Below are 23,601 nucleotides of genomic sequence, written 5' to 3' on the forward strand. Positions count from 1 at the left end.
ATTAGGCTTGTGGGTTGTACCTGATGGCCTCATTTTATGTCCTTTTTTGTGTGTGTGTGTCCTTTTTCCCTTTCTGCGCCCTGTGGACCTGCTCTAGACCTGAACCCCTTCTTCCCTCCAACTTTCTTTCTTTCTTTTTTTTTTATCATTATGAAACACATCATTAAATCTCAGGGAAACCACGTTGATATGACATCAGTCCTCTTGTGAAATGTGGAGTTCCCATTGCTGTGATCCCAAGGGGCATTCTCAGTATATTAATCTCCCTTTCTACGTGGTATGTGGCTGGCTGTGGGGCCAGGCACCCATCTGAAGAGGAAATAAGCCAAGCAAAGGAATCTGACATCAGTAATTTTATTGAGGGTGAGGAGTCACTTCCTGGACTTCCACCAGGGAATCTGTTGGGATCTGTAAACTTTATTTCTAAAGTAGGATGCACTTTGAGTTAAGTGAAGAAAATGTTTTGCCACACTCAAAATTTGATGGAGTGCTTCTGGTACTCTTACCGTGTTTGCACAGTTGTAATTGAAACCCTGTGAGTAGTGCATATGAGTCGCTACCTGTGTTCAGGTATGTATGGCTCAGTGTTTCACTTTGCCAGACTGAGCTTGTGCTTGGTGTGTTCTGTTTGCTCCACCAGAATACTTAAAACCTGAAAGCTGTATTTGAAGTCTTATATTATGGTTCTGTTGCATTTTCCTTCAAACTAAAGTTGTGATGAAGCCCAAGAAGCAGGCAGCTCAGTGAGACTTACCTGGGCCAACCAGCTGGGGTTTGCCTGGATGATTTCTTATAGTTGTTATTTATTTGCTTGAAGTTTAAGACCTCGGTTTTACATTTGTTTTCTGGCTCTGTCATCTGGTTGAGCAGTGTGATATTGGAGTGTCTCAAACTAGCTGTCCTTAAACTGCTGAGAAGATAACAGATGTTGCCTGGTTGGATTTGGGAAGTTAGGCCAAAGATCTGATCTGTGTAGGAAAGCTCCTCAGTGTGTTTCTCCTCCTGTCAACCCTGTTAAATGTAAGATAGTAGGTCAGTGTGACTGGCGGGTTTCTACCCTCTTAATCCTGAGCAGCTGGAAATCTATCCCATGTTTGAGAACACTAACAGCTGCTACTTCACAGATGAACTGAAAAAAATCCTTTACCTAATTCATATTTAGTGCTCTGTTACTTATATTTCCTGCAAACTAGGTGGCACCGGGAGTAAAACTATCTGTGAATACCATGTTCTTGGCACCTTTGGACAGTACGAACTAATTTTTATCCACTTGATCGTTGAAATACCTGTATCAAAAAATTCTGTGCATATATGTCCTCCTCTAAAAGTTAGACTACCTGTGTCTATGCCTTCTATGCCTCAGGTCTAGTTATTTTGAGTTGGTATTTATACATTCTACATTTTCTTTTTTATGTGAGCTCTATTCTGTTGATGGATGATGAGTTTGTATAAGCTAGTGATGCAAAAACTGTAATTGGTCTTCTCATCGTTAGTAGAAGACATGCCTTGGAGGGCTCTATTACGTAAATTTGTTAGCTGTGCACTGTAAATTAGAGGTTCTTCCCTCTTCTGCTTTTCTTCCCAGAAGCAGAAGAAAATACTCTTTTCATCTAAGTGTTTTGAAGAATTTATCTAGAAGAGAGAAAAGAAAATCATTCTTTTTTGGTGTCTCTTTCTTCCACCTTCTCCAACCCCACAGAGCATCCATCGGTTCTTAGCTATTATGGCTGGCAGCAATAAAAGGCCAGCTAACTGTTCAACCTCCTCTCCATTAATTTTCAAGAACGCAATGACCTAATTATTTTGCCTACCCTTCAAGTAAGTTTTTCCTTGTTCTTCTTCTGTTGTGAAACACTAGAAGTGTTGTGCAAGTAGGTCTGAAATATTGGAATACTGGAGTAAGTTAGTGTAGAAATGCCCTCCATTCTTCGGAGTAACAAAGAGAGGGCTACGGCAGGAAAGTTTGGGGGTTTTTTGGTAGATGTCAGCTGATATAGGCAGAAAGAAGCAATACAGGTGATCTGGCTACTATGCTTAGTCACAGATGCAATGGCAGATGCTGGAACTGGTGAAAAGGTGTAAGCAGTTCTCAAAGGGTGCTGATGTGAAAATAGAGATTCATTCCTTTTTCCACTGTTGTTATCTATTTGGTTAACATCAACTTTATCCTCTTTGGTTTGGAAAACCCCAAGAGGTTTAGATTGTGTGTTCCTTTGCATAGCTGTTACCAAAAGGTGAATCTATAGCATTTAAAAACCCAGTAATTTCGAGGAAGGATTACCTTGCTTTGTTCTCTCTCCCTGTTTCCCCTCCCAGTCTTTTCTGGCCACTAGTAAAGGCTATTTCAAGAGATAGTAAGCCACAGAGAGGATCATCTGTTAAAAGCAGTAGCTGGCATTTGAGCCCAGGTGACTTGAGGTCAGGGCAATATCCTATATACCTGTTTCGTGTGGTAATTGCTTAGGGATGACTGCTTGAAGGCAGCACAAGTCTTGCAACTTCCGGGAAGTTGTTCAGCCACCCCAATCTTTATTGTGTACAGTGGTCTAAATAGGTGGGAGTTTATTATGAAGTGATAAATGCTTATGCTAGAGGCTGCCGCCAAAACAAATCTGATATGAATTTTGGTTACTGCCTTCTGGGTGTGTTTCATTATGACTTCTAGTACAACAGTATGAATTTATGTCTGTTCTTGCTGGAAAAGTTTATTTGAAGAGTCTAATTCCTCTATAGCATGTATGGGAATGGCTCTGCATTGACTCAGTTTCTGTTAAAAACATCTCTCAATTGCAGCAAACTTGCAGTTCTACTGTTAGAAAACAAATGAAACTGTCAGGGTGCGGAAGAAATTTCTGTCAATTTAGCTGTATCTGCTTCTGATGTTTGGTGTTTTGGTTTTTTTTTTTTTCACTTGGTAAAGGGTGCTAATGGTTTGTTTTTAAGGGAGGATTTTATTGCTGTGAAGTGGAATTGAAATTTTGTCCCTGCTGCTACCTAGACTCTTTCCTTCAAGGAATGGACCAAGCCCTTCATTTGTCCAGGACACCATCCACAGCTCTTTTGCTTAAGTGAAGCAAGCCTGTTATTCACACATGCTATGGAGTCATATAATTCCATTAGGAAAAAATCTGAAGGGTCAAGAGATTAATTAGCTTCAACAGGTCCCCTAGGGAAATGACTGTCTCAAAAGCAGCTGTGAGCATGCAGTCAGTGATGTGCAAGGTAGCCTGGGCCCTTCTTCCAGAGCACATCCCTGCTCCTGAGGATAGGCAGTTGCTGGTGGGTGTAAGGCTTTTTGGAGACTGGAAGAACATGTCCAAAACAGCCCATCACCCAGGTGAAACTCCTACACACACTCCTTGTCTTTGCTTATGTCAGTATGCAAGCATGCACAAGATGTGCTTTCAAAACCAGGCTGCCAATTCCCTTGCCAGTCCTCTGGAAACTTCTACTTCCACACATTCACTGCTGTGGCTGCAGTAAGGTGAGACAACAATCTAGTGTTTCTCCTGAATATATCTGTTGCATCTGTATGTGCCAAACATTGATTATCTTGGATAATTAGCAAAATCCACTAAGGCAGGCAGTGTACATCTTGCAGTGTGTATTTGTGGGAGTTTGTTCCTTCCTTCTATATTTAATTTCAGCAAAGGAGGCTGTTGCCAGGTGCAGATGAGCATGTAGAGCCTCTGTAAACCTAGAAACCAGCTGTAAGCCCTGGACTGGGTCCGTGTCTAAGCTCTCAGAATGCAGGTGCATATTTGGGGGAGGATTATCTTGATATTTTTCTCTCTTAAATTTTAATCTTACATTGGAGAGAAAAACCCGGGTTGTGTGGAGACCTCAGACTATCTGAGGGGGGCTACAAGGATGCTGGAGAGGGACTCTTTATCAGGGACTGTAGTTATAGCACAAGAGGTGATGGGTTTAAACTGAAACAGGGGAAGGTCAGGTTGTATAAAAGGAAGAAGTTCTTCACGGTGACGGTGGTGAGGCACTGGCACAGGTTGCGCAGGGAAGTGGTGAATGCTCCATCCCTGGCAGCATTCACGGCCAGGTTGGACAGAGCCCTGGGTGACATGGTCTAGTGTGAGGTGTCCCTGCCCATGGCAGTGGGTTGGAACTGGATGGTCTTAAGGTCCTTTCCAACCCAAACCATTCTATGATTCTGTGATCCCTTCTTCCAGAAGGCAGCAGCTTTATAATTTTGGCCACAAACAAATGCATAGCTAACAAGCAGGTGGCAGTGAACACCCAAGAAGGCTGTGTCTGGATGGTATTAGGATGTACAATTTGTCATATTCTGATGCCATAGACTTGTTAATCAGTGTGAGTAACTCCAAGTAGACCAGCATCTTACAACAACCTCATGAAAAGTGAAGGAGGACCAAAAGGCTTGGCATAGTGTCTCCCATACAATCTCTGTGCCCAAATAAGCATCATCTCCCTACTCCTGTGAGGCAAGGAGCTAGATCAGTTAAAACCAGTGAGGAATCCAGTAGGTTTGAAATGCCTGAAGGCCATGATTGGCTCAGAGATCATATTCTTGCCCTTGTTTCACAAGATCCTAGTGTAAAGCCTATATGGGAGCCACGAGAGAACAGAGGAGGGATGGCAGCTGATTGTTTGGCCCAGTCCAGGATTCATCTTAACAGCATTTAAGGAAATTGCATGTTGAGGTATTTTCTTTCTCATTTCCTTACTTAGCTCCTAAAGAAGGAAGGCAGCATTGTCTTTGAGGAAACGAACTGTCTGTATGCTGATAACAGAAGTAGCTAATGAAGTGAGCTGCTGGTTGTGCCCTGAACTTTTTGTTTCTTGGAATATGGCTTGTGGTCTTCTCTTAAGGGAGTTACACATATCACCTAACTTTAGCACAGAGCTAGATGTCTCTCAACATGCTTTGTAGGTCTGCTCGTATTTCTTCGTTCTTTTTATAGACTACAGGTTTACCAGGAAAATGAAACAGAGCCAGGAGTCTGGTCAGTTCTGTAACAATTAAGCTGTTAGAAGAGGAGGGGTAGATGCATGGATGGGACCAAAAAAACCCAGCACAAGAACAAGACACTTAATCAAAAACAGAGACAAAGTGACATCTGGCTGTTGTATTCCACAGACATTTGATTAGTTATGCAACAGGAAGCAATGATTTGTGCTCCAAAAAGCTCTTTTAAGGCTTATTTTTACTTTTTCCTCCCCTTCACCTTCTCCACCCAATTAAAAATCTTCAAATCTGCTTTTGAAAAAGCAAAATTTAACCCATGTACCTTTTTATAGCTTTTCAATAAACTGCTTGAAGAATACAAGGGTGTTTCAGACTCAAGAGACTATTTTCTGCCAGTAATGCAAACAATCATCATGGATTAATATATAGCTCACAAAGCTTCATCTGCCAAAATGAGGTCACTCCCAAGGCTTTGGATTTTATAATTGTTTATAAAAACCTGTACATGGCCTATAGCAAGAAGGGGTTTCTGGCTGCTTTTTTTTTTTTTTACTACCTCTCAGTTCTGGTTTGGCTTGGAGTTTTTAGTCTGCAGAGAGAGGGGAAAGGAAGGTCATGGTACTTCAAAAGCAAACAAAACTTCCACCCCCACAGCTGTACCACTAGTCTGATCGTTCCAGAAAATAAAGTGCATGGAATCTAGCAGAACATTCAGCATCACAGCTAAGTTTTTGCAGCTATATTCTTTGTTTTTTGAAATACAGTAAGACAAAATGTTGGTATTTGATGGAAATGCTGCTTGTACGGGACCTCTGTACCCAGCCACCTGCTCAAAGTGGAACTGTCATCATTGCTGGATTGCATCAACTATGGCTTTGCCAAGTCTTGAAAACCTCCAGGGATGGAGATTTGTAACCTGTCTCTGGGTCACACTGCTGTCCTGGTAAAAGAGACTTTTTTAATGTGCAACCTGAACGTCCAAGCTGCTGTCTGTGGCTGTCGCTTCATGTTACATCATCCGATACTGCTGAAAAGCATTCATTTGACTTCTGTCATCTTTGCAGCTCCCCTTCAAATTTTAGCTGGCAGCTTATTGGTTTAGAGTACTCCTTAGTCTCCTCCTTGCTAGACTAAAAAGGTCCACGTCCCTTGCATTCTTTGTAGGCCTCTGGACCCTGCTTTGACATTCTTTTTGCACTGGGGGGCTGGGATGTGTCGTATTCAGTGTGCAACCCCACCAGCACTGGCTCAGAAGGAATGATAACTTCCCATGACTGGCCAGCTGTGGCCCTCTTAATGTAGCCTAGGACATGGTTTGTCTTACTCACAGGAGTTCACCTTTTCAGCTTTCTCAGCCTGACATGTCATAACGTGCAGGTCCTGTTTGGCAGGGCTGATCATGCCATCTGTGCTGATGGTGGGATTATTCCACCTCAGTTGCAGGACTCTACACTCTTCCTTGTTGAGCCTTGTGAGGTTTCTCTTGGCCCAGTTGAGTTTCACAAAATCCATCTGGGTTGAGGCTCTACATTTTCCTTTTCAATCATCCCCTCTAACTTAGTATTATCCCCAGATTTGTTGGGGTGTAGCTGTGCTGGTATCAAGATTGTTGTTCGGATCTTGAGCATCATCAGCTCTTGTGTTGATGTCCAGGCTGCTGCTCTTGATACTGGCTGCCAGCTGCATTGAAACAGGTTGAAGAAAACTGGGGCCAAAACGGTAGTATTCAGCAGCTAGTTACTGTGAATGCTGCAGCCAGCACTTAACTGCCTTCACCTTGGAGGCTTCTGAAGAATTGAATCCACTGCAGTGGTGGGCAAGACAAGTATGCCTTGGTCAATGAGTTGTGATCCTGCTGTCCTCATCCCTGCCAGAAGCTAGTTCAGGATGCTGCAGTGCAGTCACTATGATCGGAGTAATCCCTGAAGACAGGCAGTGCTACAGCAACTCTGGTGGGTGACTGATGCAGGAAAGTTCCTGTTTTAAAACATGTTCCATGTTGTACTTTGCACAGCAAATTAACCGTGGGATGTTGTTAAAAGAATGAGAGGGGGCCAGAATGGAAACATCTGAAACTTGCTTCCTTCTGAAGAGTGGGACTGGAACACAGTTAATCATTGTGTACATGGTAGTAAGCAAGTACGTGTTTGCTGGTAGCAATTAAACTATTGTTTTAAAGATTACTGAGTGGGAGAGGCATTGGTTTCACAGTAACAAACAAGTGCCTTTTAGAGCAAAAGCCTTGGGTCAGCATGTGGAGTGTCGGTGCCTTGTTCTGAGCAGCAGCTGTGTGTTTCCATCATGCTCCAGCTTACAGTGATTTTTATAAACAGAGATTATTCATGCCTTCTATTGGCAATAATGCAGAGATGCATTATTATGCACGGGATGAGGTAGGTTCACCTGGATAGATGAGAAGCCAGTTTTATAAATACTTGAAAATAGCTGTTCTTTGCTGACTGCTGTTTCTACTGGGACATTTGCTTGTTGTGTTAGTGATGCCCTTTTCACGAATTCATCAACACTTGCGGTCCTGGTCCCCTGGTGAGGGAGGCTGGCTGAGGGGTGAAATTCTGTAGCAGGCTTGGCCCCACAAAATGTACCCTCTGCTTCTATTTCTGGCAGCCTGGCTTGGCTGTTAGGTGCATGCACATGTGCTCACAGGTCAGAGCACATGTCAGAGGCCGAGCAGTGCCCACCAGGGTATATTAGGTGTCAGCTAACCTCGGAGGACTGCTCTGGCTGTTCTGCAGTGTGTTTTTTCATGTCAGTGATATTGTGCAGTCCCATATAACTGGGTAGGCAAAAGCAAAAACCAGAGATAAATGAAATGAAGAAGAGAAGTCTTGGTTGATGTTAATACAGAAGATTCAAGCTGTGTGTAGTCGGGTGAGAAAAATCCTCTATTATGTCAGCTGGGCAAGAGCTCTGAGTAGAAAGGGGGATTGGGGCAATAAAAACTACGTGGACTAAACAGAAAATTGTATTTCCTAATTAAAGAGTACAGGGTTTTCTGCTTTGAAAGTGGACAAGCAGATGTGTCTGTGCAGGCCTGCAAATCTGTCTGTACGCTGCTGCCAATTCCAGAAGAATGACTACACTTTTAAAAGTGCCTGGTTTGTTTTCTTCAATTAGCTTGCCATGGCCTAGCATTTTGTTTTCATCACCATCTTTAGTTAACAATACAACCAGCTGCTGTGCCCAGCTCCCTTCTGTGCAAGGCCCTGTGTAGACTAAGCAGAGGATTGCCCATGAGGGTGCAGCTTTTATCCCCCCAAAAGGTATTTGTCAGGACTGAGCTCCTTTCAGTAATACATTAATAGCTTGCAATTATGAACCCTGCCAGTACCCCTTCAGTTTGACTTCATTGTTTATTTTAAAAGTTGACATGTTTTATACTGCAGTGCTTCATTTGCCTCTATGTGTCACCTCTGTGTCTTTGGGAACTGGCTGGGAAGTTTGGGCCTGTGAGTATCGGAGCCAGGGAGATGAGTGGCGGATGAGCTGGTGAGAGAGCACTGGGTGGACAGTGGCAAAGAGAAAGCTCTTGGCCATGAGGAGAGGTGGAGAGGAGGGGTCTAGGTGAGCAGAGCAGGACTTGTTGTAGGGAAGTGATTTACTGTTGTGGGAGACTTGTTTGTAGCAGGTTGCTTGTAGAGTGCTGAGTTGCAGAGGAGGGATGAACACAGTGGCAGAAAGAGTTGGTGTGCTCTGTGGATGGCATGTGTTAGAGGCTGCTGTGATGGTAGGATTCGCCTTAGCTGAGATCTCTGTGGCTGCTTAATTGCATTTCTCAAGGTGTCCCATTTTATATTTGACACTAGTAGGGGGTCTGCAGTTGTGAAGACATTCAGTTGAGTTTCCTGGCAAAAAGCACTGACGGTGACGCACAATTCACTCCTGGTCACTGTAGGAGTGGGAGCAGGAGCACAGGTTCCCCTGTTCTCAAGGTGTCAAGGCTTCATCATTTTCAATAAGGGTTTTCAGTGGCCTGGCTCCTTCTGACATTTTTGAAAGAGATGCTCACTTCTATATCAGGTAGACTCCATCAAGCACCAACGATATGGTTGGCAGGCAGAAAGTTGACATCCCACTTGCCTCCAACCTCCATCAGAGATTTTTGTCATTATCATTTAGTACATTTTTCCTTTGTGCTACCTCAGGCTAAACCTCTCAACTTAAACACCAGTTTGTGCTTGAAAGCAAAAGAACCTAATTTTCAGCTAGTCATTTGAGTTTTGAATTCTCGTCTTTTGAGAGAAACAGCTGCTGTCTAAAATGATGAGACTCATATACAATGTCAGGAAGTTCGATGGAGATGTGAGCTCCCGTTGTTCTTTATGGTTTTAAAAGCACATGAAGAACATGGCTACTCTCTCTTCCATCAAACTGAGTGACCTGCAGGCTTGAGACAGAGAGTGTGAGACCAGTCTGTCCGGAATGGTGCCCGAACAACTTGTACATGCTGGAGGGAGTTCTAAAGGAAGGCTAATTACTGAGTAACTGTACCAGCTAAAAAGTGTTGGAGTATCCTTTTTCACATTGGCAAAACCACAAACCTGTTGATGTTTCTCTAATGACTAATGTATCATTCTTTTTACCCTAGCATTTGGCTTTTTTCTTTCCCAGGCTTTCAGTAAGTTGCTTAAAATAAAAGACTGTAGACTGACTTCAGATAGCTGTTGAAGCAAAATTGCTATTTGGACTAACTCTTTCACTTAAACCGAAAAGCACTTTGTGTTCTAAAAGAGTGTTTCCAAACTGCCATTGCAGAGTAGCACTCAACAAATAGAGCTGGGAGAGAATATTCAACTGTGGTTTTGTTTTAGTTTTCCATTTGCTCACACAGCTACGAGGCATGAAGCTGAACGTGGCCAGAGTTATTGGTCTGCCTGTTAACAGCTTCATCTCTCAATGTCCTACAGGTGCAAGTAGAAATCTAACAGAATTGTAAATTTAGATTCTAGTTTTCTTACCATAAAGAGCATTTTCCTCCTGTGCAGCCAGTTGTGCTTTAGAGGCTTCATCAGATGAGCTACTAGTACTGCAAGCTCTCACTAAACATTGTTTTCCATGGGGATTTAGTAACTGAGTTCCTAATGCTCTGAAGACTTTTTGCTGGCTTAGATGTGTTGATCCCTAACCTGGTATGTGTGCCAACAGAAACTTGCAAGTACTGATGCAGTTACGGTGAGAAAACTGCTTCTCCTGTGCTCACATTGCCCCTGGGACCTGGTTTTACTAGAGTTTCGAAAGCTGTTGCTTGCTGGTGCGGTTCTGCCTTTGCTAAGAATGGGTTTGCTGGTCTGTTTTTCTGTGTCCCTAAGTTGGTTCTTGCATGGGCAGGGCTGATCCTGCAGCGGAGCAGCCATGGAGCTGAAGTCTTCACTGGGGCAGGGCTTTGATGGCATTATTGCCTGGAAGTTATGGGGACCTGGCTCCCCCTCATAGGGTCTTTCTTGAAAATTAGTCCTGCTCTTCCAGCATCCCCAGCACTGTTCTGCAGTACTTGGTGCTGGCTCTTACTGGAGTCTTGCATTTTACTTCCGTTTTTCAAATCCAATCTGAAACTATTTTTATGGAAAACTTTGGGTCTTTATTTGCATTTGATCCCTTTACTGGCATAGGTCAGAGTTACTGGAAGACATTAAAAAAAAAAAAAAAAGCTGTGAATTTTCAGAGAATACAGCAGAGATTTAAGATTTAGGCTTCTTGCTGTGTCCATTGTTGGAAGCTTAGGTTGAGCTTTGTTTAAAGTTCCTCAGATGGGTTTCCTGTGCTTGGTGGGTACCATGGTTTAGATTAGTTAGTGCTAAACTAAAATATTCTTTAGTCAGGCTTATTCTGTATTTATAAAACGTGTTAATAAATTTGAAATGGGTAGCTGGTGATTGGAGTGGTGAGGAGATGTAGTGTATGGGGTTTTCCCTTAGACTTTCTAAGGGACCGTGTTAATGGTGAGTTTACAGCAGGATGCTGTTCATCCACTAATATTGGCCCAAAGCTCCGTGCTGCTTTGGGATGTACAGTACTGCATGGAAATTCACACTTCAATGCCCTGGCACTTCATGAAGGCTTTTGGCAGGGTAGTATGGTGTGAGCTGCCTGAAAGCAGCAAAAGGCATGGTTAGATGAATTTCTCTCCTGTGGAAAACATCAGCAACCACCTCAGAAGGAAGTGCATCAAGGAACTTGCTTGGAAGGAAATTACTGCACTGATTTGATTTCCCTCCCTAGCTAGTAGCTGAAGGACCCCTGACACATAACTTCTATTTTTTCCACGGTCACTTTGGGGTGAAGTACCTCTGTGTGATAGGAGGAAGGAAGTAAGAAGAGCTGTCTGCTACTTCAGGAGCCAGTGAGGGAAATTTAGTGTGCTTTATTTCCTTTGAGACTTGTGTTTAACTTAGGAGTCTATCTCCCCTGCCACGCAGCAGGGAGGGAAGGGTTTTTTCCATTACCTTTACAAATAACTGTGGTGGCTCAAGTGTGAAGGTATTTGATGCAGCTGGTGTTGAGGAGGTGTAGCCAGTTGTTTGATGGAGAAATGCACCATTTTTCTACTTATTTCCCACTTTGTTTCAGGGATTTTTAGCCACTTCCAAAATAACCACCATTTCTTCACACTAAAACCTCTTCCTTTATTCATAAGACTTCATCTTCCTCAGTTTAGTATTCTGTATGTCAGAGTCCTTTACCCTGTTTCAGCCTAAGATGACTCCTCTGTATATCATTACATGAAAGCTTTATTCATTATTCTGTTCTGTCAGCCATGTCTGGTCAAAGACATTTCCCATAGGTATAAACTGGGTAATTCCAGTTTATTTAAAAAGAAAAAAATCATTGAAGTGTAAACAAACTGTCTTCACAGTGCTGGATGTTCAGTTAATTGAAGCTCACATTTGAAGGGTGGTGTTTCACTGCAAAATAGCTCCAAAATACTCCTTTGAATAGACATTTTTGAAATATATAATGTAGAAAAGTTTGGGTAAAGACTTTACTTTTTAGTTAAACAAGGTATTTACTATTGAATTCAACAACCTCAAAAGGGCAGTAAAGTGCTGGTATAGTTAAGAGACAGCAAATGAATACAAAAGCTTTGGAAATTAAAAATTTCTGATGAAGGAAAACAATGTGAAACCTGCATGTTTGAAAGCCTGAATGTTAAAATTGCTAGTCATTCAGTGAGAGCTATAAAAAGAGAAGGCATCTCTATCTTCTTAAAAAAAACCTCAACCAACCAAACCCCAGTCAATACCAGTAATTTGTTTATGGATATTCTTTGTCTGTTTCTTGTAGAGTCACCTATTTTGAGCATTTAAAACTTGTCACTGGTACTACAGTGCAATACTGCAGTCTGCTGAACTCTGTGATGGCTCTTGTCACCATGGTACTACTGAAACGTGCAGTATGACTGGCATTATTTCTGCTTTATTGGCTGCTCTCCCTTTTGGTGCTGTGAGGTGAGGGCTTGCTGATGCATTAGGGACCCTGGAGGTGCTCAGCTGTGAAAATTGGATCTGGCGTCAGCTTCCAAAATGGGATGTGAGCATTTTACTTGAGGACTCTTCAGAGTGGGATTTGGGTGTTGTGAAAGCTGTGTTAAAACCTTCAGGAGAGGTGAAGGTGGTCTGTAAATGCAGTGTCTTGGAGAATTTGTTTTTTGTCTGGAATAAAAGAGATCACAGTTCATCGATTCTAAACTATGCTTGCTTTGCTGGGAAGGTCATATGTTGTTTTGGAAAAGTCTTTGATCTCACAGCAACAACCATATAGTTCACCAAAAGACTCTGTTCACCCCCTGGTTCCATGCAGACATTTGACAGTGCTTCGTTCAAACTGAAGCTTCGTGTTATTTTGCTGAAAAGAAGCAGCAGTTTCCAAAGGACTTAGCAGAGTTTTTATCAGTGTTTTACATGCATTGCAGATTCCCTTGGTTACCTTCCTGTCTGTGTACTGTGGACTTGCTGCACCGGTTGGAACCAGTGAGAGCAAAGTAGAAAGAGTGAGAGTGAAGTCCTAACAGTTAGCAGCCACCTTCTCAGAAAAATCTTGTTTAAGCTTTACAGCCATGTAATACTTCCAAAATATTTCCTCAGCATGATTAATGGTACACCAGATAAAAATCCACCCTGACTAAATTCAGGGAGTGCCATTCTCAATGTATTCTTGACATGCCACTATTGCGTTTGCTGTTGCGTTTTGTTTTGTTTCTTAGTGATTAAACCTACCTCATAAGGTATTTATCTTTCAACTAGGTGCTTATTTGTAAGCCACCAACTGTGTGGTTTTTTATTATGGACACCATGAGACAGTTCTTTGCAAATTACCTGTTTGGGTGAGAACTGCTGTCTTAACGCTGCTTACTCCGATGAGGAAATATGTGTCACTTCCAAGTAAAAGTTCGGGAAGCAGTAGCACTGGCATGGTGTTTTTAAAGTCCTGGGATTAGCACGGTGGATCTTCTAAACGTGACCGAGAGTGTTCCTTTGTCTCTCATCCCAACTTCTCTGTTTTTTTTAGGCGCAGCTGGAAGCTCAAAGGGCAACTCAGGATTTTCAGAGGGCCACTGAAGTGCTGCGTGCTGCAAAAGAGACCATTTCGCTTGCTGAGCAGAGGCTACTGGAAGATGACAAACGTCAGTTTGACTCTGCCTGGCAAGAGATGCTCAACCATGCTACTCAGAGGGTAATACAAACTTGCCCCAGCACCTGTCTTTTCCATATTTTGTGTTCTCCTGTGGTGTAGGAGGCTTAGTTTCTGGAAGACCAATTTTTTCTATTGGTCTAGATACATGCTTTTGTAGGAAACTAAGCTACAGAAAATTATGAAGCCTAAGGTTAAATGATTTGTGCTTTGGGCTGCTACTGAGACAACTATAGTTCCCTATCTGGCTGTGCTAATAGCTAGCGAAGTAGCTCTCTAAAGAAAAAAAATTACCATCTATATAATAGGGATAAACAGTATCTTAACGCGTACCTGCATTTGGAGTTATGCCAGGCTAATGGCATAGAGATGCCTATTCCTGAATGCATGTGTTCTGGAAACTTTTACTCTGGAAAAACAGGGACATGCTCCAATTTCAGTGTAACGTTCTTAATATGGAGTAAGTTGAACAAGGCACTTCGCTTCAGAAACGTGTTTGAATGTAGAATTACTCAAGATGTGTGCTGCATTTTAAGCTTGCACACTGCTCTATCCTGAAGTACCTTCTGAATTTACGTCCTTTGTAAAGTCTTTTTAAATCTACAGGAAAAGATGCACCATCAAACAATGAAAGGCGGTATTCATTAAAAAAAAAAAAAAGCAGATTTTTTTTTTTTTACATGAAAGAATCAAAAATTGAAGTTAAAAACCTTTGTTCTGTCAGAGATTTCCCTTAATATGCCAGTGAAGCTGAACTTGCTATTCCAAATACGCTAGCGTGCCAAACAATGTTTGTATTGTCTCACAGTCCTCAATGCAGTAGCTCTGTTCTGTTGCACAAGCTTCTCAGTTATAAGAAAGCTTCTATTTCAGAGTGAATTCTAAAAACCAGCTGCCTGATGAAGAAACAGGGAACAAAAAGGATGTTGGCTGTGTGTAGGGGAGAGATGGAAAACCTGGAATATATTACAAAGAGAGAACACACTCCAGGGTATTGTTTGTGTTACTGTCCCTGTTATCATTAGGTGTTTCTGAAAAGAGCCCCACCTTAGCAGTGCATCTGTGCCAGGTCACCAGCAGCTGCCATTATCCCTTGTTGGGATCCCTGTTTGTTACGGTTTAAACCCAGCCGGTAACTCAGCACCACGCAGCTGCTCACTCACACCCCCACCGCTTTCTCCCTCTCCAGGTGGGATGAGGAGGAGAACGGAAAGAATGTAAAACCCACGGGTTGAGATAAGAACAGTCCAATAACTAAAGTACAACATAATACTACTATTACTAATAAAGCTAAGGGAAATAACAAGGGGAGAAAATATAAAACTAAATGGAAAACAACAGTAAGCACAAGTGCTGCTCAATGCAATCGCTTACCACCCGCCGCCCGGTACACAGCCCGACCCGAGCAGCGATCTGGACCTTCCAGGTGACTCCCCCCAGTTTCTATCCTGGGCATGACGTGCTGTGGTATGGAATACCCTTTTGGCTAGTTTGGGTCAGGGGTCCTGTCTCTGCTTCGTCCCGGCTTCTTGTGCTTGCTGGCAGAGCATGAGACTGAAAAGTCCTTGGAACAGGGTAAGTGCTACTGAGCAACAACTGAAACATCAGTGTGTTACCAGCATTGTTCTCAGACTAAAGCTGAAAACACAGCACTGCACCAGCTACTAGGAAGAAAAAAATATAACTATTACAGCCGAACCCAGGACAGTATCCACCCCTTATTCCATACCATTTACATCATGCTCAGATCCTATATTTTTCAATATGCCCATCACTTTTTTGTCTGTATAGATGTATATGTGTAATATACACACAGACAGATATCATTCCTTAGTCCATGGACCATCCCTATAAAGTTTGCTGAATTCATTCAGTCCATTATGTCAGGCTCCATCTGTTGTAACAGTCTTTCAGGGGAGGAGAGACGGCATGTAATGTTGGATTGTTGCCTGCTGATGACACCACTGAACTCGTCTGGTCATTGCTGAGCTCGTCTGGCCTCCTCAAAGTTCATTCTTTGTTGGGGTGATGATCGGAGGGGAGTCAGTGTCAGTCGATGGTGACCTGAGGACAGTTCTGGGAGACTCCCGCTGCTGCCACCAGCTTTTCCCATAACTTTATTCTCTGATGATGATCATGACAGCACATAGCTTTTTTTCAAAGTCTGGAGTGGTGGAGTTGGGCATTTAGCTGCCACATGAGCGTTATATAGCAGGCAACAGCATATAATTGAGTTCATTAGCTGTTTTCACCCAAAATTAAATCCCCTTGAGGTAGACACAGGACTTCCCCATCCTCCTGCATTACCCACCAAGTGCACCCAGGTCCTTGAGCAAAAGCAGTCTCACAAGTGGGTTTGCCTTTGTCCGAGGCAGGAATGACCCAGACTGTTTTCCCCAGCAGATTCTTTATGTGCACCATGGGAACTTTATCACCCTCTATGGTACATAAATGTTCCGATTTGGCTAGGCCAGCCCTGTTGGCAGATCCCCTGGTGTTGACTAACCAGGTGGCTTTTGCTAAGTGTATATCCCAGTGTTTGAAAGTCCCGCCACCCATTGCTCTCAGTGTAGTTTTCAGCAGTGCATTGTTGGTATCCCTGTTCAATGAGAGCAAAGTCTATATATGCATACACAATTTTTGATAGTCAGACTAGACAGGTGAGAAAACTAGAAGCATCTAAGGAGTTGCTTAGAGCTCCTGACTGCTAAACTGCTGAGATCAGGTGGGGAGTGATAGCAACCATGTATCAGCTGCCTCTTTAGCTGGCATAACGAAAATTTTCTGTTGGGTTGTGTAAGGAAAGAAATGCAAGCAATTTTGAGAGTTCAAATGGATTCCTCTTTTCCTTGGATATTTCAAGGGGATCCCTTTGTCCTTCTACAACCCTTCATTCTTCTCTGATAGTCTGCAAGAGGAGTACACCTGAGATGGGCAAACCCAGTGATTTAGAGCAGAAGATGGCTACTGACAGTGTTTGGTGGAGTCCTGTTGCTGGTCTTGATACCGTTATCATCACTGAATGCAGAATATTTGCTTGTTGGTGAACTGATTCAAACCATAATGCCTTTGATGGCTATAGCTGAACAGTAAATAGGAACCTTAGGTTTATTTACTGCAGTTATAAAATCTCCCAGGCACAGGTTGGATTGTATAGAGCAGCTGGTGGCTCCTTGAATGCAAAGGGTGTTTCCCAGTTCTTCCTGGTGCTTAAAATAGTCTGGGTAAGGTCACTTCCCAGAAAGCACTGATCTGCACCTTGCCAGGGTACAGACAATTTTGGAAGAGTTACATGGAAGTTTGGTTCGTGTTTTCCATTGGCCACACTGGAGGTCTTAAGGCTGGGGCCAGAGCCAAGGAGGGTGAAAATAGTGTTGGAAGTCCTGACTGAACAGACCCAGCATCAGTTTGTTTGGAGTGCCTGACTGTATTTTCTTTAGGAGCAGAGTGAATACTTTCTTGGTTTCAGTGCATGCAATTAGTGAAGTGCTTAGTGTTCAGTGAGGTAAGCAGAATAATCAGGGTCTTAAGGATCAGAAAACATCATCACTCCCTACCAAGCTATGAATGAAAACAGTTTGGAGGATAAGATCTCCTAGAACAAAAGTTCTCCTTGACTGCCACAGTGTTGCTGTTAACTCGGATTGTTAAATATTAATTACACTAGAAGTTACTACTGGAAAAAACTGTTTCTGATGGTTAGGAAATAGAATTCCTCTATTTCTACATATAAAAATCACTGTTGGAGAAAGTTTTTGCATTCTAGTTGTTTGGACTTGCTAGCTTTTTTGCATGTATTTATAAATGACAGTTGTACTGGCAGAGAATAATCTTGCACTGGGCCTTCTACAGCAATGCACCGAGAGCAGAAGAGCACTTCTGTGCCAAATGTTAGAAGTGGGCTACTAATTAATTTGTTTCTCTACTGATAGGATTGTCAGGCCAGAGTAAAGTGGTTTTATTTGCTATTCTTAGGCAGAGGTTGCAGACTCTTGAATTAATCTGAAATTTGGAGCAAAACTCAAGCCCTGTAGCAGCTTGGGTTTATGCTTTATGCAAGCAGAGTGCATAAAGGAAAAGGGTAGGCAAGAGAACAAATGAGACACTGAATTTTTTTTTATATATATATACAGGCATGTATGGAAATACTACCAGGTTACTTCTGCGCTTGATCCAATGGATGTGGACAAAGACTTGGGTTCCAGAGTATCAAATGGGAAATGCTGTTTGCAGACCCCCACTGGGAGGAAATGGAGATAAGGGCTGCATGTTGTAATTGCTTTTGGATTTCTTCATAGACTGAAAAGCTATTAAGACTATTTTTAACACGACAGTCTAATGGGTTACTGTAAACAAGGCTTTTGTAGCCACTGATACAGAAAATCATATACTTAAACTGGTGAGAAATGGGAGTTACTGAAATTTTGCTTATCCCAGGTGGGCTGGAAGCATGACATTTGGAAGGTGTTTTTATTTGCAGAGCAGACAGGACCAGCATGAATAGGTTACAGTGCGAACAGGTCATCACTCAGCAATTTTTTCATCTTGCAGTTTGAGCTATATTTCCAAAGGAAGCTGGGTGCCTAAATAGGAGCTGGCCTGCCTGCCAAGATGCGACTAAACCCTGTAAATGTCTGTGCTTGAGGTATGTGTTGACATACTGAAGCACAGGACTGTGATGTGATCTTGCAAGTCAGGCAGCTGCTTTACCTGCTTCTACTCTTAATTTGATGTGTATTTTTGGGTATATTCCTGTGTCTTTTTCCCTAGATGTCCATTTCTCTACAGATCTCAGGTAAGTGTAATGACACGTAGGCTGGCATTTAGCTCATCAGCTTCATGTGTCTAGGATTTGATTTTGTATGTCCCAGTTACTTGCCTAAACTTCCATTATAATCAAAGGACGTCTGTTGAATAAGTTGATGGTGTCTGGAGAACAATTCACATGACCAGAGGGGCACGTTCATCGTAAGATGAATTCTCCGTTGATTATAATGGAAATGTCATCATGTAGACAGGTTTGATGAGCCCTTAAGCTGCCTGGAGAAGAAAACTACTGTTTACCATTAGCCAGTGGCTTACCAGATTTTTGGTAACTGCAGTTTGCCTTTAAAATGTGGAGAAAATGTTTTTGGGAAGTGTGTTCCTATCTGCAAGTACCTTGAATTATAATGTTGCAGTTTGGGATGCAGAGAGCAGGCCTATAGAAAGGCCAAAGGATGGAGAATTTTGGAGGGATGAAGGACAGAGATCTTCACATTTGTATTCCTCTTGAAAAATCACTCATACATGTGTACAAAAGGAGAGTGCTGACAGATGTGTTACCTCAAGTTTCAGGCATGCTGGAGCAGAAAGGAAGATTCTCTATGAATTTCAAGAGAAATTGTTAATTTCTAATTGCCGATGCAATCTGCTTTTACAGTGTTTCCTGAGATATGTTTGGTTCATAAATTCTGGCAGGGAGAAGAAATGTTTTGGCTCTTGATCATGAGAAATGTTAAAAAGGAACGGATGAGGGGAGAACGAAGAGGGAGGAGGCATGCTCCCTCTTGGTTTAATTTGGCTTGCGAAGCTCTCTTTGATATTACACCATCTGTCATTGTACAATGCGTGGGTGCTTTCGTGGTGTAGGGAGAAGAGATACTTCCTGCAGATAGCAATACTTGGAGAAGGCGGGGGGGGGGGGGGGAAGAAAAGTCTGTGAAAGAAAAAACAAAAATATCTGCATCCCTCCCTATCCTAATCTCTCTGTCCCTTTACCCTGGAAATTCAGGGGTTAAATGCAATCTCTTGTATTGTTGATTCTGTCCTCCTGGTTTACTAATCTTGCATTGCTTCTTACATCTTTTATTTATAATTCTTCCCCTAGAAGAGCCATCAATTTATATTTTTGGGGAAAAAAAAAAAACCCAGCTGTCGAGAGTAATTCTCTGGCTTAGATGGTCAGCTTTGCTTAATTTCACTGGTACATTTTCCTTTTGTGTCCATTATTACTGAAATTTTGCCTGGAGTCCATCTTTGAATTCAGATCATGCAAATCTTTTTTGGGGAACAAATCTACTAGTTCAGACTTATTCACTAAAAATACATACTCTACACTAACCTTCCTTTCCCAGATACCTGGGTTGGAAATAGAGAGTAGGGAGGAGAGAACCTGTGTTGGGTTTTTGTAGCCTGTGCTACTTTGGGAGAAAAGCTGTTCCAGGCAGAACTCAACCTAGCGATTAAGGACAGAGCTACAGAAATGTCTGGTGAAAGTGTGAGCACCCTGAAGTTCACCTGCTTTGGATGTTTCTGTCTAAGGGTAGTCCCCTGTTCGCCCCAAGGGTATGAATGGCAGGTACTATGTAACAAGGAGAGGTGTGTCTTGAGCTGTCTTAATCTGAAGAGGTGTCATTCTCACTTATATCTCTGCCTCTTTCAAAGCGGTGCTGTTGCATCTGTGATGGCTTAGGAGCATCAACAAGGCAAGGTTGGTGATAGAAGCACATTGACTTTTATTAGACGAAACAGCTTACTTGGTAACTGTGACCAAAAGCTTGTTTACAAGTCCCCAGTTATATTATTAGGTATGATTAAAAGTACTTCTCTCTCACACAAGCCATGTCAGTCATCTTCTAAGTAAGACGTTTTTAATAGGTAAGGGGTTTCCCTAGCTAGTCTTCTAATGAACTTCCCAGATGTAGAGGTGCCAGCATGGTTTGCTGTCTGTTTCTGTCCACCTGCCCTGATGGACAGCTTCTCTACTTAAAGGCCTTTGGCTTTCGTGAGGGGTGGATGGTCTTTTTATTTTTTCTTGTTTGAATGAAATGCATCTTGGCAGGTGATGGATCTCCACAGATACCTCACGATCTTCCAGGGATTGTCCTCAGCCTTAGGCATGCATCTTGAGCTGCTGTCCTGGGGGAAAGGGAAGGGGACAGGTTGTCTCTGGCCTCTCCACGGACTTGTGTGGGTGATGTGAGTGTGGTGACAGAATGTCCATAGGAAAACAAGGGAGTGGGAGAAGATGTTTTTCCTTACATCACTGATTTCTCAAAAGGATGAAGTATGCAATCTTTTGTTTTGGAAAGGGTACTGAACATGGGTATATGTGGCTGGCAGGAAATGCCATATTTTGTCAGATACCTTGAGGTGTATACAGTCTGTCACCCTCAAATCCCAGTTCTGCAGGGTTCAGCGTTTCTGCAATGTTCGATATGAAAGACGTGCAAAATCAAGATGATACTGCATGCCTAACCTGGCTTTATGACCCTGATGGTGGTAGTACTTATGTGGTTCATCCCACACATCAAAGTTGATGTTAATTTTGCCCCAGGAATGGATGTGAGGGATTGACATTTAATTGAGCACTGTCAAATTGCAGCTGCTCCATTATTTTGTAGCTTCCAGCATTTTAAAATTGCAGCCACACTACAAAGAAGGTGAACTAGCTTTTGTGCAGTCTTTGGAGATGGCATTTTAATTTAAGACACTTCCGTGCTAAAACCAGCCTTGTCTGACATATTTCACTAAGGAAAGTCAATGCATGGAGCTAGTTTTCAAACAGCTGCTCAAGATAAGAACCTGCAGTGTGTTTTCAGGATGCAGGAGAGAGCCTGTTATCAATCTGACAGATTTCTTTCTAGCTGTCTTCCTTCCTCCCCTCCCCTCCCTTTCCCTCCCGGGTGCCTTATTTATAAAATAGTTGAAGGATGTTGGAGATGAGTATATTATTTTATATCTGATCAAAAGAGCCTTTGGAAACCTTTCTTCCTCATAGTCCTGTAGCAACTTCTTTGTCTAATAAGTGGTGTGTGCAGATGAGCAAAATGTGGCCTCAAGTTGTGGCAGCAAGAGCTTCTAGTTGATGCTGATGCAGTTCAGGATGCAGGAGAGAGCCTGTTGTCAAACTGATAATGTGGCGGTTTCATGCTTTCATGTAGGAATCAGGAAGGACAACATGACAGTTTTCCTGAGAGGAGCAGCACTCAAAGCAAGTCAAAACTGACTGTGTTCTTTTCCCTGTTCATTTCAGCCTGACGGCTGGAACACTTTCAAGAAATTAGAGCTTTGTGGGTGAGGTTATCTAAAATGAGGAAATGTTGAATATTCTCTCTGGATCTGAGAGCTCAGATGCATGTTCTTGTGGTGGGAGCCAGTTGGAGCAAATTGTGCTTGAAGTTGTGGAGTAGCTGGTCACAGCTGAGACATTTTGAAATCCAGGACTGGTGAAAATCAAGTCCTGCCATTTTTTGTATGGATGCTGCCATGGCTACAAGAGAGGGAGCCTGAAGAGTGCCTGCTTACTCCTCATTGCCAGACCAATAGGGATGTACATTCCACTCCTATAACAAATCATTAAGTCACCTTATGTTCAGTAATGTCTGATTTATGTCCTTCTCTCTGTTATTTTGTACATTTTTGTTGTTTGTTATTTTAATATTGTTTACCTTGCATCATATTTTTGTGTAAACACTTCATCTACTGATGTAGGCTCCTGTGTGGCCTACTTTAATCATGCTTTTATCAATTGTATCTCTATGATACTAAATTTTAATCAATTCTCTGTCAAAACCTACAACCACTGAACCATCACTCAAGAATGAAATAAAAGTTCATAGTATACTGGCCGAATCTCTTGCTTCCTGTGGATTCTAGGAAGATCATAAAAATGTCAAAAAGAATAGCATCGTATTTTGAGATTGAAGAGGGGCCTCATATTTGGTTTGTTTTCTCATCCAAAATAATCAAGGCAATATTTTTTATTTTCGTCATGAAAGAAATTATACAGATTGCAGTCATGGCTTTAACCTGCCAGAGGGGAGATTGAGGTGAGCTCTTAGGCAGAAGTTCTTTACTATGAGGGTGCTGAGGCACTGGCACAGGGTGCCCAGAGAAGCTGTGGCTGCCCCATCCCTGGCAGTGTTCAAGGCCAGGTTGGACACAGGGGCTTGGAGCAACCTGCTCTAGTGGAAGGTGTCCCTGCCCGTGTCAGGGGATTGGAACTGGATGAGCTTTCAGGTCCCTTCCAACACAGACCATTTTGTGGCTCTGTGATTCTGTGTCACCACTTTTCTTACTTCAAACAAATCGGTTACCTCCCTGTCCGAATCTTGATGGCTAGCTCATTAAAGAAAACAAATCTTCAGACTTACACCTCTGACATCTCAAATTTGCATGATACAGGTACCCTGGATAAAATTACTGGTAAAGCTTGACTATGGGTTACCAGCATTTGCCTGTCTGACAGTGGGCAGTCTTCCCCCATTTGCATTATGGGGGTGTCAGCTGAGGGCTTGAGCCTCTGCATTTTCAATGTTGAAACCATGATTTGAGGCTGGTCAGATCTTTTGAGAGAAAAGCTTCCTGGCCTTCTGCAAATCAGCAGTTATTGGACACGCTTTTTTCTGGTGACTGGTGATTCAGCCCTCCCACTGCTGTGGTTTGTTTTCAGCCCTTCCCAGAGTGGTGGGACTGCGGTTGGGGGCTGAGCAGCCTGCTGGCTCTCTGCTGGGAAAGGCAGGCTCCCATGAGAGAAGCAGGATGCTGTTCAATGGGTGATGTCTGCTAGCACTACTCTGCTGCCTTAACTGGGTTAAGAAATGGATGATCCCAAAATTTGAGACTCATCTGAACTTCCTGTAAGAGAGGTTATGCAAGAAGCTGCAACACCTTTGTCGTAATTAATGCAGTGTTTGCAAATCTGACATATTGCTGCTCCTTTCAGGAAAGACTTTTACGTAGGTTCATTAAAAGTACGTTTTTCCTACACCCTCACTTTCCCGGCATGAGCTGATTGGAGAGATTATGAATATGCTGTTTATTGAAATGATAAGAAATGGATTGTTGTGTCTTGCCACTCAACCTGTTTTTTATCCTGTTGAAGGTCATGGAGGCAGAACAGACCAAAACGAGAAGTGAGTTGGTTCACAAGGAGACTGCAGCCAAATACAATGCCGCCATGGGAAGGATGAAACAACTGGAGAAGAAGCTGAAAAGAGCCATCAATAAATCCAAGTAAGTTTTAT

At 42.6% G+C, this 23,601-nt stretch overlaps 1 protein-coding gene across 1 annotated transcript in view; it reads left to right on the top strand.

Annotated features, from left to right (window-relative positions):
• The window catches only part of SH3BP5 (SH3 domain binding protein 5), a 54,370-nt gene that overhangs the window by 21,009 nt on the left and 9,760 nt on the right, over positions 1–23,601 (top strand). Inside the window, exons 4-5 of the mRNA XM_030510223.1 lie at positions 13,469–13,633; positions 23,460–23,590. Coding sequence (XP_030366083.1) covers positions 13,469–13,633; positions 23,460–23,590 — 296 coding nt within the window. The remainder of the gene's footprint in view (positions 1–13,468; positions 13,634–23,459; positions 23,591–23,601) is intronic.

Source organism: Strigops habroptila, chromosome 1 (genome assembly GCF_004027225.2).
Source record: "Strigops habroptila isolate Jane chromosome 1, bStrHab1.2.pri, whole genome shotgun sequence".
In the NCBI taxonomy this organism is placed as follows: Eukaryota; Metazoa; Chordata; class Aves; order Psittaciformes; family Psittacidae; genus Strigops; species Strigops habroptila.